General features: G+C 51.8%; 1 protein-coding gene across 1 annotated transcript; it reads right to left on the bottom strand.

Moving 5' to 3' along the window:
- Positions 1-1,653: 1,653 nt before the first annotated feature.
- LOC125523109 (F-box protein At1g10110-like) lies at positions 1,654-3,960 on the bottom strand. Its single transcript, XM_048688160.1, has 2 exons — positions 3,356-3,960; positions 1,654-3,118 (listed from the first exon to the last, which is right to left on the bottom strand). The coding sequence occupies exons 1-2, from the start codon at positions 3,357-3,359 to the stop codon at positions 2,646-2,648; spliced, it is 477 nt and encodes a 158-aa protein (XP_048544117.1). The 5' UTR covers positions 3,360-3,960; the 3' UTR covers positions 1,654-2,645.
- Between the last annotated feature and the right edge of the window lie 8,152 nt (positions 3,961-12,112).

Below are 12,112 nucleotides of genomic sequence, written 5' to 3' on the forward strand. Positions count from 1 at the left end.
GGGAGAAAACCACGGACGCACGAAGACGCAATCATTATAAGGAGGAGTATTACAGGCACGAGACGACAAGCTGTCTGAGGTGCGACTATATGGGGTATATATGAGGGGCAACACATAGGAGTCCTTGTAGGACAAGTAAACGAGTTATACTCGTACGTGTCGGTACCAACGCAAAAGGCCCACACCGTATGTACTACGTCTAATCCAATACGGTACTAGAATTTGGATCACAATTTAACAACAAAGAGTTCTCGAGTTTGTACCCCGTATGCCGCACCTTTTTTCGTGTTTAACAGAAGAAACTAAAGGTAAAATGGGGCGGCCCATAGCTGTAACCGAAGCCTGAAGCGCTAAATATAAAATGTTATTGATTCCTATTTGGCGCCTTCTGCGTCTGTTCTAGTTATTTTCCTACATGGCGCACACATGTGGATCTTTTGGGCTGCCCATTAGCAATGTTGTGGTGGGAAGCTCTCCTGGTTTTCAGAAACTTCTAGAAGCACCCAGGGCGTTTTGTTTTAGACAAGTGCTTTATTTTTTTCCTTTAATTTTTTCCCTTTTTGTTTTTTAATTTTCATAAACTTCTTACATAATCACAAACTTTTAAATTTTATTTTCAAATTCATGAAAAAAATCAATCCTATAACTTTTTTTTCAAATTCATGATTTCTTTTGCGTTTGTGGACCTTTCTCAAATTCAGATTCGTGAACCTGTATCCAATCAGTGATTTTTTAAATTGGTGAACATTTTAAGAATCTGAAACATTTTTTAAATGTAGAATCATGAACATTTTTTCAAACCCGTTAACTTTCCTCAAAATTCGTGATCTTTTCTTGAATCCGCGAACTTATATCAAATTCAGAATCACAAACTTATTTCAATATCGTGAACTTTTTTGAATCCACTAACTTTTTTTGAATTCAGAATCACAAACTTATTTCAATGTCGTGAACATTTTTTGAATCTGTGAACTTTTATCAAATTCAGAATCACAAACTTTTTTCAATTTCGTGAACTTTTTTCAGATTTATGAAATTTTTTGAACTTTTTCAAATCTGTGATTTGTTTTTTCAAAGAGTTGACGGTCAACGGATCTGGTCATCCGGTCAACTGTCTATCCTGTCAACCGAGCGAGCGAACGAGGAAACGACATAGTGAACAAGCCAGTAAAAGACGTGTGAGCGATAGTTACTGGGCCGCCTCATGCGAGAGCTCGCCTAAGTGGGTGCACAACGCGCTGAAATGGAGCTCTCACAGGGAGGGCCTTGGGACGCAGTTGTTTCACCGGTTTCGGCGACACCTTCACGGATGGCAGTCGACGGAACGTCATCGGTTCCGGCGACCCCTCCGGACCTCATCTTGGGTGCAGATGGCGGCTCTGAATTTTTCACCTACAACCTCAGTTTGGTTGCAGTTAGTTAAAATAAAAAGGGTCTCAATTGGGAGGGCCTCTGCAATGTTTTATGTGCAAGATTTCGTAGGTATCGTCATCAACTGCTATTTAGACAATTTTATGCTATTGGACAGACAGGAACAGGACAAGATTACATTAATCGCTTTGAACACGTCATGAATCAGCTTCTATCGTATTCTGACGATATCCACCTCTTTATTTTGAATCAGCTTGGCCTTTTCTCTTTAAGATCAGACTCTTAAAATTCAGAGGCGATGATATTTAGCACGGTGCAACATCTAAACCTAACCTCTGAAGCCCTGAACCTTGTGGTGGGACAGGACATCATACAAACTCATGATCGCCATCATGCCAGCTACTACTAGTACTATATATACACCCAACACAACTCATCAATCTATTGTATACAAAATTTAGAAGAAAACAGCCCTAGCAAAGCACCAACGTACGCATGCAGCACGAAACAGCTTCCAATCGACATGGTTGCTAAGTGATCACAGGCCCGGCATGAACCAGACTTCTGACGGATAGATTGTTCCATAATGACCACCACCGGACGGGAAAGCATCCTCCAGCGTCAGTTTCTTCAAATCATAGACCTTTACACCCTTCCATTGGTTACAACGACGCTCAAAAATGTCCCCCCTGAGACGGGGAGTCAGCTCAGGGAATTTTTCCACAGACAAGAGACCCGGGCTATTCTGTCCGAGGAGCGCAGCGTGCCCCCTTAGAGCCGTCGCGGGGCTTACTCCTACCATTTGGCAGCTCTTGCGATCCAGCCTGTCTACATGAACACTGATGCAATGATCCTGATCCTTGTCCAAGATGACACGAATCTGCAGAAGATGTCCCCAGGGAGTTGGAACCAAGTATTTCGTGATAACTTCGAAAAAGTCATCGTCTTCCTCGGCGATGATCGTTTTCTTTCGTGGTATGTCCTCCGGTCCACCGAGGTCCCAAATCTTCAATTTACCTGTCATTGACAACACATAGAATCTGCCTCGCAGGTAGACACAATCGGCAAAACTATCTTGGCTTCTCCTTATCACCGAAACTTGTCGCCAAGAAGTATCTCCTACCCTCGCAAAAGAGAGCCGCTTGCCGTCCAAGTGGATGGCCAAGGCAACTGCGGGACCGGCAGATGGAGAACCAGACAACACAACCTTGTCATAGAAATGCCTGCCCAGAGAATCCATGTCATAAACACTGCCATTACCACCATGGAGACACTTATAACGATAGCCAATGACATTTCCTTGGTCTGCATACCCCTTCGAGGCACGACGTGAAGCCGGTGAGCGGCGGGAGCGGGAGCAATGCCGCTGTAAAGGGGTTGTAGAGGACAAGGTCTGAGAGCTCGTTGGCCACGACCAGCCAGCCACGGAAGGAGCCGCAGCAGGCCACAGCCTGGCCCCGGGGGAAACTGACCTTAAATTCTTTCTCGTCTAGGAGGTTACGGAACTTGGAAGTAACTGTGGGATCCCATAGTCTGCGACTCTGTTCCCCTCCAGGAAGTGGCTCGGTCGCCAAGGACACAAGCCACGGTGTGCAGCCAGGTGGGACACTGGGGGCGGCCATGGAGGCAGAGCACCATGACGGGCAGACAGCACGGAAGGCCAGAGCCTCGGGTAACTCGAGGAGAAGCAGGATGCGGATCAGGAGATCGGTGGGTAGGTCGGACCAGCCTGGGCTTGGATAAGGTCCTGCCATTGAGAAAAAATCCCGTCAGGAAAATTTACATATATAAGCAGATTTATATAGCGACACAAACACGCCCGCGTACGTTGCCCAATCGGACAAGAAAAGGTATACGATTCAAACTGGGAAACCGATTTCAATCTGTATAGGCTCTTATTATTAGGAAATATGACTGTGATTCTGAAAATATGACCATAAAAATTGGATCTTTAGAAAATATGACTGTGATTCTGAAAACTTACCCATAGTAGTGGCCTTGGGAGATTCATCATGGATGGAGATAGAAGGGGCAGCTGTGGAAGTATCTCCGGTGGTCCTCTCTTTATCTGAAAAAAGGGGATTGTAATCACGGGACGCTTGAAATCCGGCGGATGACGAGGAGCGGCAGGGGGGGTGCTGGAACTATCGTGCCAGCGGTGGAGAGTGAGGCATGGCATGGCGGCGGCGGCATATGCGGTGGGGGATTGCGGCGGGGGGTTGGGCGGTTAATCCAATTCCAATCCGGTTCGCATCCGATCGAACGGGCGGCAATCAGCCAATTTCTGGAGTCGCGCCTTGTCACAGCCTGAATGGCGAATCCTCATCCTCATCAATCAAGAAGAAAAGGCAAAATTGTTTCTTCTTCTGCTACGGAGACGGTGGGGAGGAGGTGGTGGAGACGGCGGGCAGGGAGACGCGAGCACCAGGCGATGCCGGTGAGGGGGCGAGCACGGAGTGGATGGCGAGCTAGGCCTCCCGCCGGTCAGATCGAGGCCGTGCGGAGGAGAGAAGGTGGCGGTGCGGCCTGGGAGGGTGGGGGGAGGGTCGGGGGCGATGCGTGGGTTGTGGCTCCGGCCTGATCCAGATCTTGCGAGTTGAGACTTGGGAGCAACAGCAACGGGGAGAAATGCTCAAAAAAAAAAACAGCAAAGAGAGAGAGAGAGAAATAGGATGGGGATGGACTGGTCCAGATGGGTTAAAGTATCTACAACCGGACCTCTCAAACCCGTCTCGAACGTCGGGCAGGCTGTCTGATCACGATTTTTTGACCCAGACGTGCCTTTCAAATGCCCCTCAAACGCCTGGGCTGACCAGTACCCCCATATCCAGCCCAAGTATGGGGCGGATATGGGGCGCCCAGGCACGCCCACCACGTCGGTCTGACGAAGGGGTCCCAGCCGGAAACGTTCTCAAACCCGGTGGTCCGAAACTCGTCTCCTCCGCCGGACTGGTGGCGCCGCGCGACACAGCTCCGGCGGGCCGCGTAGTTCATTGCCCGGCTATTTAAGTCAACCGGCGGCACTGAAACCCTACCATTCCTCCTGTCCGCCACCACCGCCACTTTCCACTCCACCCGTCCGCCTAGTAGTCATGCCCCCACGTCGCCGGGTGAGGAGCGAGCCCTTTCTGACGTCGGAGCACCGACTCTAGCTCCTTGAGCAGATCCGGGCTAGGCGTGAAGCCCGGATCGCCGCGGGGTGATACGTCTCCAACGTATCTATAATTTTTTATTGTTTCATGCTATTGTATTATCTGTTTTAGATGTTTTATATGCATTTATATGCTATTTTATATGATTTTTGGACCAACCTATTAACCTAGAGCCCAGTGCCAGTTTCTGTTTTTTCCTTATTTTTGAGTTTTACAGAAAAGGAATACCAAACGGAGTCCAATTGACGTGCCAATTTTTGATGATTTTTTATGGACCAAAAGAATCCCCCGGAGTAAAAGAGTTGGGCCAGAAGAGTCCCGAGCCATCCACGAGGGTGGAGGGCGCGCCCTACCCCCTGGGCGCGTCCCCCTATCTCGTGGGCGACTCGGAGACCCCCCTGACGTGAGACCGACGCCAAAACTTCCTATAAATACAGAGACCTCCAGAACATAACCTAGATCGGGAGTTCCGCCGCCGCAAGCCTCTGTAGCCACCAAAAACCAATCGGGACCCTGTTCCAGCACCCTGCCGGAGGGGGTGAGGGAGTCCTGGATTAGGGGGTGTTCGGATAGCCGGACTATACCTTCGCCGGACTCCTAGACTATGAAGATACAAGATTGAAGACTTCGTCCCGTGTCCGGATGGGACTTTCCTTGGCGTGGAAGGCAATCTTGGCGATGCGGATATTCAAGATCTCCTACCATTGTAACCGACTCTGTGTAACCCTAACCCTATCCGGTGTCTATATAAACCGGAGGGTTGTAGTCCGTAGGACAATCATCTTCATACACAACAATCATACCATAGTCTAGCTTCTAGGGTTTAGCCTCCTTGATCTCGTGGTAGATCTACTCTTGTACTACCCATATCATCAATATTAATCAAGCAGGAGTAGGGTATTACCTCCATCGAGAGGGCCCGAACCTGGGTAAAAACATCGTGTCCCTTGTCTCCTATTACCATCCGGCCTTGATGCACAGTTCGGGACCCCCTACCCGAGATCCGCCGGTTTTGACACCGACATTGGTGCTTTCATTGAGAGTTCCTCTGTGTCATCGCCGTTCTGGCCCGATGGCTCCTTTGATCATCAACAACGATGAGGTCCAGGGTGAGACTTTTCTCCCCGGACAGATCTTCGTCTTCGGCGGCTTCGCTCTGCAGGCCAACTTGCTTGGCCACTTGGAGCAGATCGAAAGCTACACCCCTGGCCATCAAGTCAGGTTTGGAAGCTTAAACTACACGGCTGATATCCGCGGAGACTTGATCTTCGATGGGTTCGGGCCACGGCCAAGCGCGCCGCACTATCTCGAGGGGCATGATCTAGCTCTGCCTCCGAACAGTGTCCTGGAGGCCGCACGCACACCGGTTCCGACCCTTAACTCGGAGCCTGTTGCGCCGATCGAGGATGAGCGGTTGGACGCCACCTCGGGGGCTGCGATCTCAAAGGCGATCGAGCCGAACGCCAGCCCCGCACTCTGCATGACCCGTGACTCCGAGGGCCCGGACTCCTTCCCGGACTCCGAAACCCTCGCGCCCCCGCCAATCGAATCCGATTGGGCGCCGATAATGGAGTTCACCGCTGCGAACATCTTTCAGCACTCGCCTTTTGGCGACATTCTGAATTCTCTCAAGTCTCTCTCTTTATCAGGAGAGCCCTGGCCGGACTACGGTCAGCAAGGATGGGATACGGACAATGAAGAAATTCAAAGCCCACCCACCACCCACTTTATAGCCACTGTCGACGATTTAACCGACATGCTTGACTTCGGCTCCGAAGACATCGACGGTATGGACGACGATGTAGGAGACGAACAGGAACCAGCACCTGTAGGGCGCTGGAAGGCCACCTCGTCATATGACATATATATGGTGGACACTCCTAAAGATGGAGATGGCGATGGAACAGCGGGGGATGACACCTCCAAGAAACAGCCAAAGCGCCGACGTCAGCGGCGCCGCTCTAAATCCCGCCAAAGTAAAAACGGCGATCCCGGCACGGGAGATAATACTACCCCGGATAGCGCCGAAGAACACCCACCCCAGCAAGATTCGGCGCAGGAAGATGGAGAAGCCAGCCCTCATGAGAGAGCGGCAGACCGAGAGGTTGAGGATGATAAATATATGCCTCCCTCCGAAGACGAGGCAAGCCTCGATGACGACGAATTCGTCATACCATCAGACCCCGCCGAACAAGAGCGTTTCAAACGCAGGCTTTTAGCCACGGCAAACAGCCTCAAGAAAAAGCAGCAACAGCTTAAAGTTGATCAAGATTTGCTAGCTGATAGATGGACTGAAGTCCTTGCGGCCAAAGAGTATGAACTCGAACGCCCCTCCAAGAGTTATCCAAAGCGCAGGCCGCTACCCCGATCAGAGGAGGAAGCGCCTACATCACCAGCGCATGACATGGCAGACCGGCCACCTCGCGGCCGCGACAGAGAGGCCTCTCGGCCCTCCACCCAAGCCATGCCCCGACGCCGCTCAACTAAGGCACGGGAAAATGCGCCAGACCTGCGAGACGTACTGGAGGATAAGGCAATACAAACAAGATCGATCTACGGATCGCGCAGGCGCCCTACGACACGCGACGATGATCTTCACTCCGAATACAACAAATCCGGCCGGGCCGAACACAACAGACATAGCTCTTCCGAGCTGCGTCGTGATATAGCCCAGTACAGGGGCGCCGCACACCCACTATGCTTCACAGATGAAGTAATGGATCATAAAATCCCAGAGGGTTTCAAACCCGTAAACATCGAATCATACGATGGCACAACAGATCCGGCGGTATGGATCGAGGATTATCTCCTTCACATCCACATGGCACGTGGCGATGATCTACACGCCATCAAATACCTCCCGCTCAAACTCAAAGGACCGGCCAGGCACTGGCTTAATAGCTTGCCACCGGACTCAATCGGTTCTTAGGAGGACCTGGAAGCCGCATTCCTCGACAACTTCCAGGGCACTTACGTGCGACCACCGGATGCCGACGACTTAAGCCACATAATTCAGCAGCCAGAGGAATCGGCCGGGCAATTCTGGACACGGTTCCTAACAAAGAAAAACCAGATAGTCGATTGTCCGGACGCAGAGGCCCTAGCAGCCTTCAAGCATAACATCCGCGACGAGTGGCTTGCCCGGCACCTGGGACAGGAAAAGCCGAAATCTATGGCAGCCCTCACGACACTCATGACCCGATTTTGCGCGGGAGAAGATAGCTGGCTAGCTCGTAGCAACAACTTATCAAAGAACCCTGGTAATTCGGATACCAAGGACAAAAGTGGCAGGACACGTCGAAATAAGCAAAAGCGTCGCGTTAGCAGCGACAGCAATGAAGATATGGCAGTCAATGCCGGATTCAGAGGCTATAAATCCGGTCAGCGGAAAAAGCCATTCAAAAAGAATACTCAGGGCCCGTCCAGTTTGGACCGAATACTCGACCACTTGTGCCAGATCCATGGCACCCCAGAAAGGCCAGCCAATCACACCAACAGGGACTGTTGGGTGTTCAAGCAGGCAGGCAAGTTAAGAGCCGAAAACAAAGACAAGGGGCTGCATAGCGATGACGAGGAGGAGCCTAGGCCGCCGAACAACAATGGACAGAAGGGTTTTCCCCCACAAGTGCGGATGGTGAACATGATATACGCAACTCACATTCCCAAGAGGGAGCGGAAGCGTGCGCTACGGGACGTATATGCGATGGAGCCAGTCGCCCCAAAGTTCAACCCATGGTCCTCCTGCCCGATCACTTTTGATCGAAGGGACCACCCCACTAGCATCCGTCATGGCGGCTTTGCCGCATTGGTTCTCGACCCAATCATCAACGGATTTCATCTCACAAGATTCCTCATGAACGGCGGCAGTAGCCTGAACCTGCTTTACCAGGATACAGTGCGAAAAATGGGCATAGATCCCTCAAGGATTAAGCCCACAAAAACGACCTTTAAAGGCGTTATACCAGGTGTAGAAGCCAACTGTACAGGCTCAGTAACACTTGACGTGGTCTTCGGATCCCCGGACAATTTCCGAAGCGAAGAGTTAATCTTCGACATAGTCCCGTTTCGCAGTGGCTATCACGCCCTGCTCGGACGAACCGCATTCGCAAAGTTCAATGTGGTGCCGCACTACGCATATCTCAAGCTCAAGATGCCAGGCCCTCGAGGTGTAATCACGGTCAACGGAAACACCGAACGCTCCCTCCGTACGGAGGAGCACACGGCGGCTCTCGCAGCGGAAGTACAAAGCAGCCTTCTTAGGCAATTCTCCAGTCCGGCCGTTAAAAAGCCAGACACCGCCAAGCGCGCCCGGAGTAACCTACAACAAGACCGCCTAGCACGTTCTGAGCAGGCGTAGCAATGCGGCCCCAACCCCAGCCCTCGTGACATAGCGAAACCAGTGCCTCGCGTACATAACTACGCCCTCGAAATACAATGGGCATAGGGGAAGGGGCACAATAACGGCACGCCCGAAATACGGCTTAAAACGTACTAGGGGCTGCCAGATTCTTTTTTTTCTTTCTCTTCTTACTTTCAGGACTCCACACTTCGGACGACCTGTTCGGCTATTTGACTGCCGCACAAACGATGCAAGATCCAAGGAGGCAGAGAAGCCATGCCGCATTATGGAACTCCCAGGTGGTCTCTGTTACGAGCAGTATACCTGATTTGAATACAATTCCGCGGCCTGCCCCTGGTCAGGACACGTCAAATAGTCCAATATATTTTTGCTTATCGCACTACTTGTATCGTTCGGCTTTGATAAATGGCCTCTCCATAAACAATGCATAGATTTTTGTCTATTTTTTGCATTATCCTATTTTCATACATATGTTTATTAAATGACATGATCGCACCCGTACACCATGGTACGGCAAACACGCCAGGGGCTTCGGTACCCCTCATTATGGTGTGAGAAGTCCGTGCACTTTCACAAGTGCGGCACCCCGAACTTATAGCACTATATGCATCGGCTCCGAATCATGATTTGGGTCAATAGTTGGGTTTGCCCGGCTCCTATGTTTTGGTGCCTTACGTTCCGCTATATCGGCTAAGGTAGCACTAGGAGAACCACTGCGATTGTGCCCCGGTTCAGCTGGGTTAAGCACCTCAGTGGAGAAAGCTAAAACTGACTGTCATGATAAGGCGAGAGATCGGTCGCTGTTCGAGAGGTTTTTCGAGTCCCTAAAGACTTATGCCGCTTCGAGCGAGGAGCTGGCTTTGTCCGGCCAAGGCGTGGATAGTGCCCCGAACTCGGTCTTCCGAACTAGGGGCTTCGCCAAAATTTAAAATTATAAAGTTCTATGGCTAAGTGAGAGTGTTCAAGCATTATAGTCCGATTGCCTGGTTCGTTGTGCTGAGCGCCTCCCTCGAAGGACCCAACCATGGGAAAAAGAGCGCTCAGGTTTATCCCGAACACCCCAGCACTAGTGGCACGGGGGCAGAAGCCGACGACTGGCCATCTCTCAATTTTTGATAAATGGCCGCACAGAAAATAATATTTTAAATTCAATAAGCATTGCTTAGCGCATATGAACAAGTTTTCAGCGCACAGGATAAAACACGAGCGAGTTCATTGAAAAATTACATCTTTGGTACATTCATCCGCCACAAGGCGGGCACCCGCAAGAACATCCTTGTAGTAGTTCTCGGGCTTGCAATGCTCCTTCCCCGGCGCGGCCCGTCCTTCAGAAGCTTCTCACCGTCCAGCTTACCCTAGTGCACCTTTACACGGGCAAGGGCCCTCCGGGCACCTTCGATGCAGACGGAGCACTTGATGACCTCGAGCCTTGGACAGGCCTCCACCAGCCGCCGCACCAGCCCGAAATAACTCCCAGGCAGGGCCTCTCCAGGCCACAGCCGAACTATGAAGCCCTTCATGGCCTGTTCGGCCACCTTGTGGAGCTTGACCAGCTGTTTCAGCTGGTCGCTCAAGGGCACAGGGTGTCCGGCCTCAGAATACCGAGACCAGAACACCTTCTCCGTCGAGCTGCCCTCTTCAGCTCGGTAGAATGCGGCGGCGTCGAATACGCTGCGGGGAAGATCTGCGAATGCCCCTGGAGAGCTCCGGATTCGGGTAAGTAGCAAGTAGTTTACTTTTATATTTCTGCTTTGCATAAAGAATGCCTTACCCGCTGCTATCTTCTTCATCTCCTCCAACTCTTGGAGGGCTTTTTGGGCTTCGGCCTTGGCAGACTTGGCGGTCTCAAGGGCCGTCGCGAGATCGGATGCTTGTGTCTTTGACTCAAGCTCCAAACTCTCATGTTTTTTCATGAGAGCCTGAAGCTCTTGCTGCACCTCGCCGACCTGAGCCCCAAGTCTCTCTCGCTCGGTGCGCTCCGCGGCCGTTCTCTTTTCGGCCTCCGACAGCGCCTGCTTGAGGGTCGCCACCTCAGTTGTGGCCCCTACAATAAGCAGTACAATCCTGTTATTTTTGCAATCACGCCTCTCTATAGGCACTTTTTCTGTAAGGTATTTCTTACCTTCTTTCTCCTCGAGCTGCCGCCTGGCAAGGCCGAGCTCTTGCTCGGTCCGCCCGAGGTCCTGTTTTAGGATGCCCACCTCCGCAGTCAGTGCGGCGGTGGATAGCAGCGAAGCCTGCATACGCATATTGACTCTTTTTTGTTAGACTCCTGTGAAATTTAATAGATCTCCTATTCGGCTTTTCTTTCCGAACGCCAAACAGAGCATCAGGGGCTACTGTCTATGTGGTAATATTTTGACATATTTTTACTTACCTCGAAGCCTGTCAGAAGGCTAGCGCAAGCTTCGGTCAGTCCGCTCTTGGCGGACTGAACCCTCTGGATCACCGTACTCATGATAGTATGGTGCTCTTCATCGATGGAGGCGCCGTCAAGCACCTCCAGCAGATTGTCCGGCACCTCCGGTTGGACGGAGGCCGCCTGCTCAGAAGGCTTGCTCCTCTTGGAAGGAGTTCGCCTGCCGCGGTCCGGAACTGTTGAAGATTCCGGCACGGCGTACGGCTCAAAGCCGGACTTGGAGCCCTGGGGGGTCTTGTCCCCTTTACTCCTGGAGTCCGGGAGGTTGCCTTGCGGCTCCTCCAGGACCACCTCCTCCTGCCCCGGAGCCTGTCGCGAGGCCACTTCGGCGTCGTCAGTAGTGTGGGGGAGACAGCGGGCGGAACTGAATTCATGTCCGACGAATCCAGGGAGCCGCTCGACGAATCGTCGAGTTCGGCCCGGGGCGGGCTGCATAATTATGATCGACATTAGGGAAAGCTGTGCAACAAAGAAACATCATGAGTTACTCTGATATTTGAACTTACGATTTCGCGGGACGCTTGGCCCTGTTCGGCCATTCCTCTTCGCCCTCTTCGGCGTCGTGGGAGTAGTCCGGTGGAGGGGTCTTCCTTTTCCTAGACCCCTCGGCCCCCCCTGCTGGGGCGGCCTTCTTCTTCTCTTCTCCCTCCACTGGGGGGGGGAGAGTTTTCTTCTTCCTCCTCGTTTTCACGGGAGGAGGGCGTCTCGGACTCGTCAGATGACGAGTCCGACACCACCACATTACGGGCACTCTTTCGAGTCCCCGTGGTCTTCTTCTTCTTGACCTTCTTCTCCGGCACCACATAAGGT

The sequence above is a fragment of the Triticum urartu genome, chromosome 7 (genome assembly GCF_003073215.2).
Source record: "Triticum urartu cultivar G1812 chromosome 7, Tu2.1, whole genome shotgun sequence".
Lineage (NCBI taxonomy): Eukaryota > Viridiplantae > Streptophyta > Magnoliopsida > Poales > Poaceae > Triticum > Triticum urartu.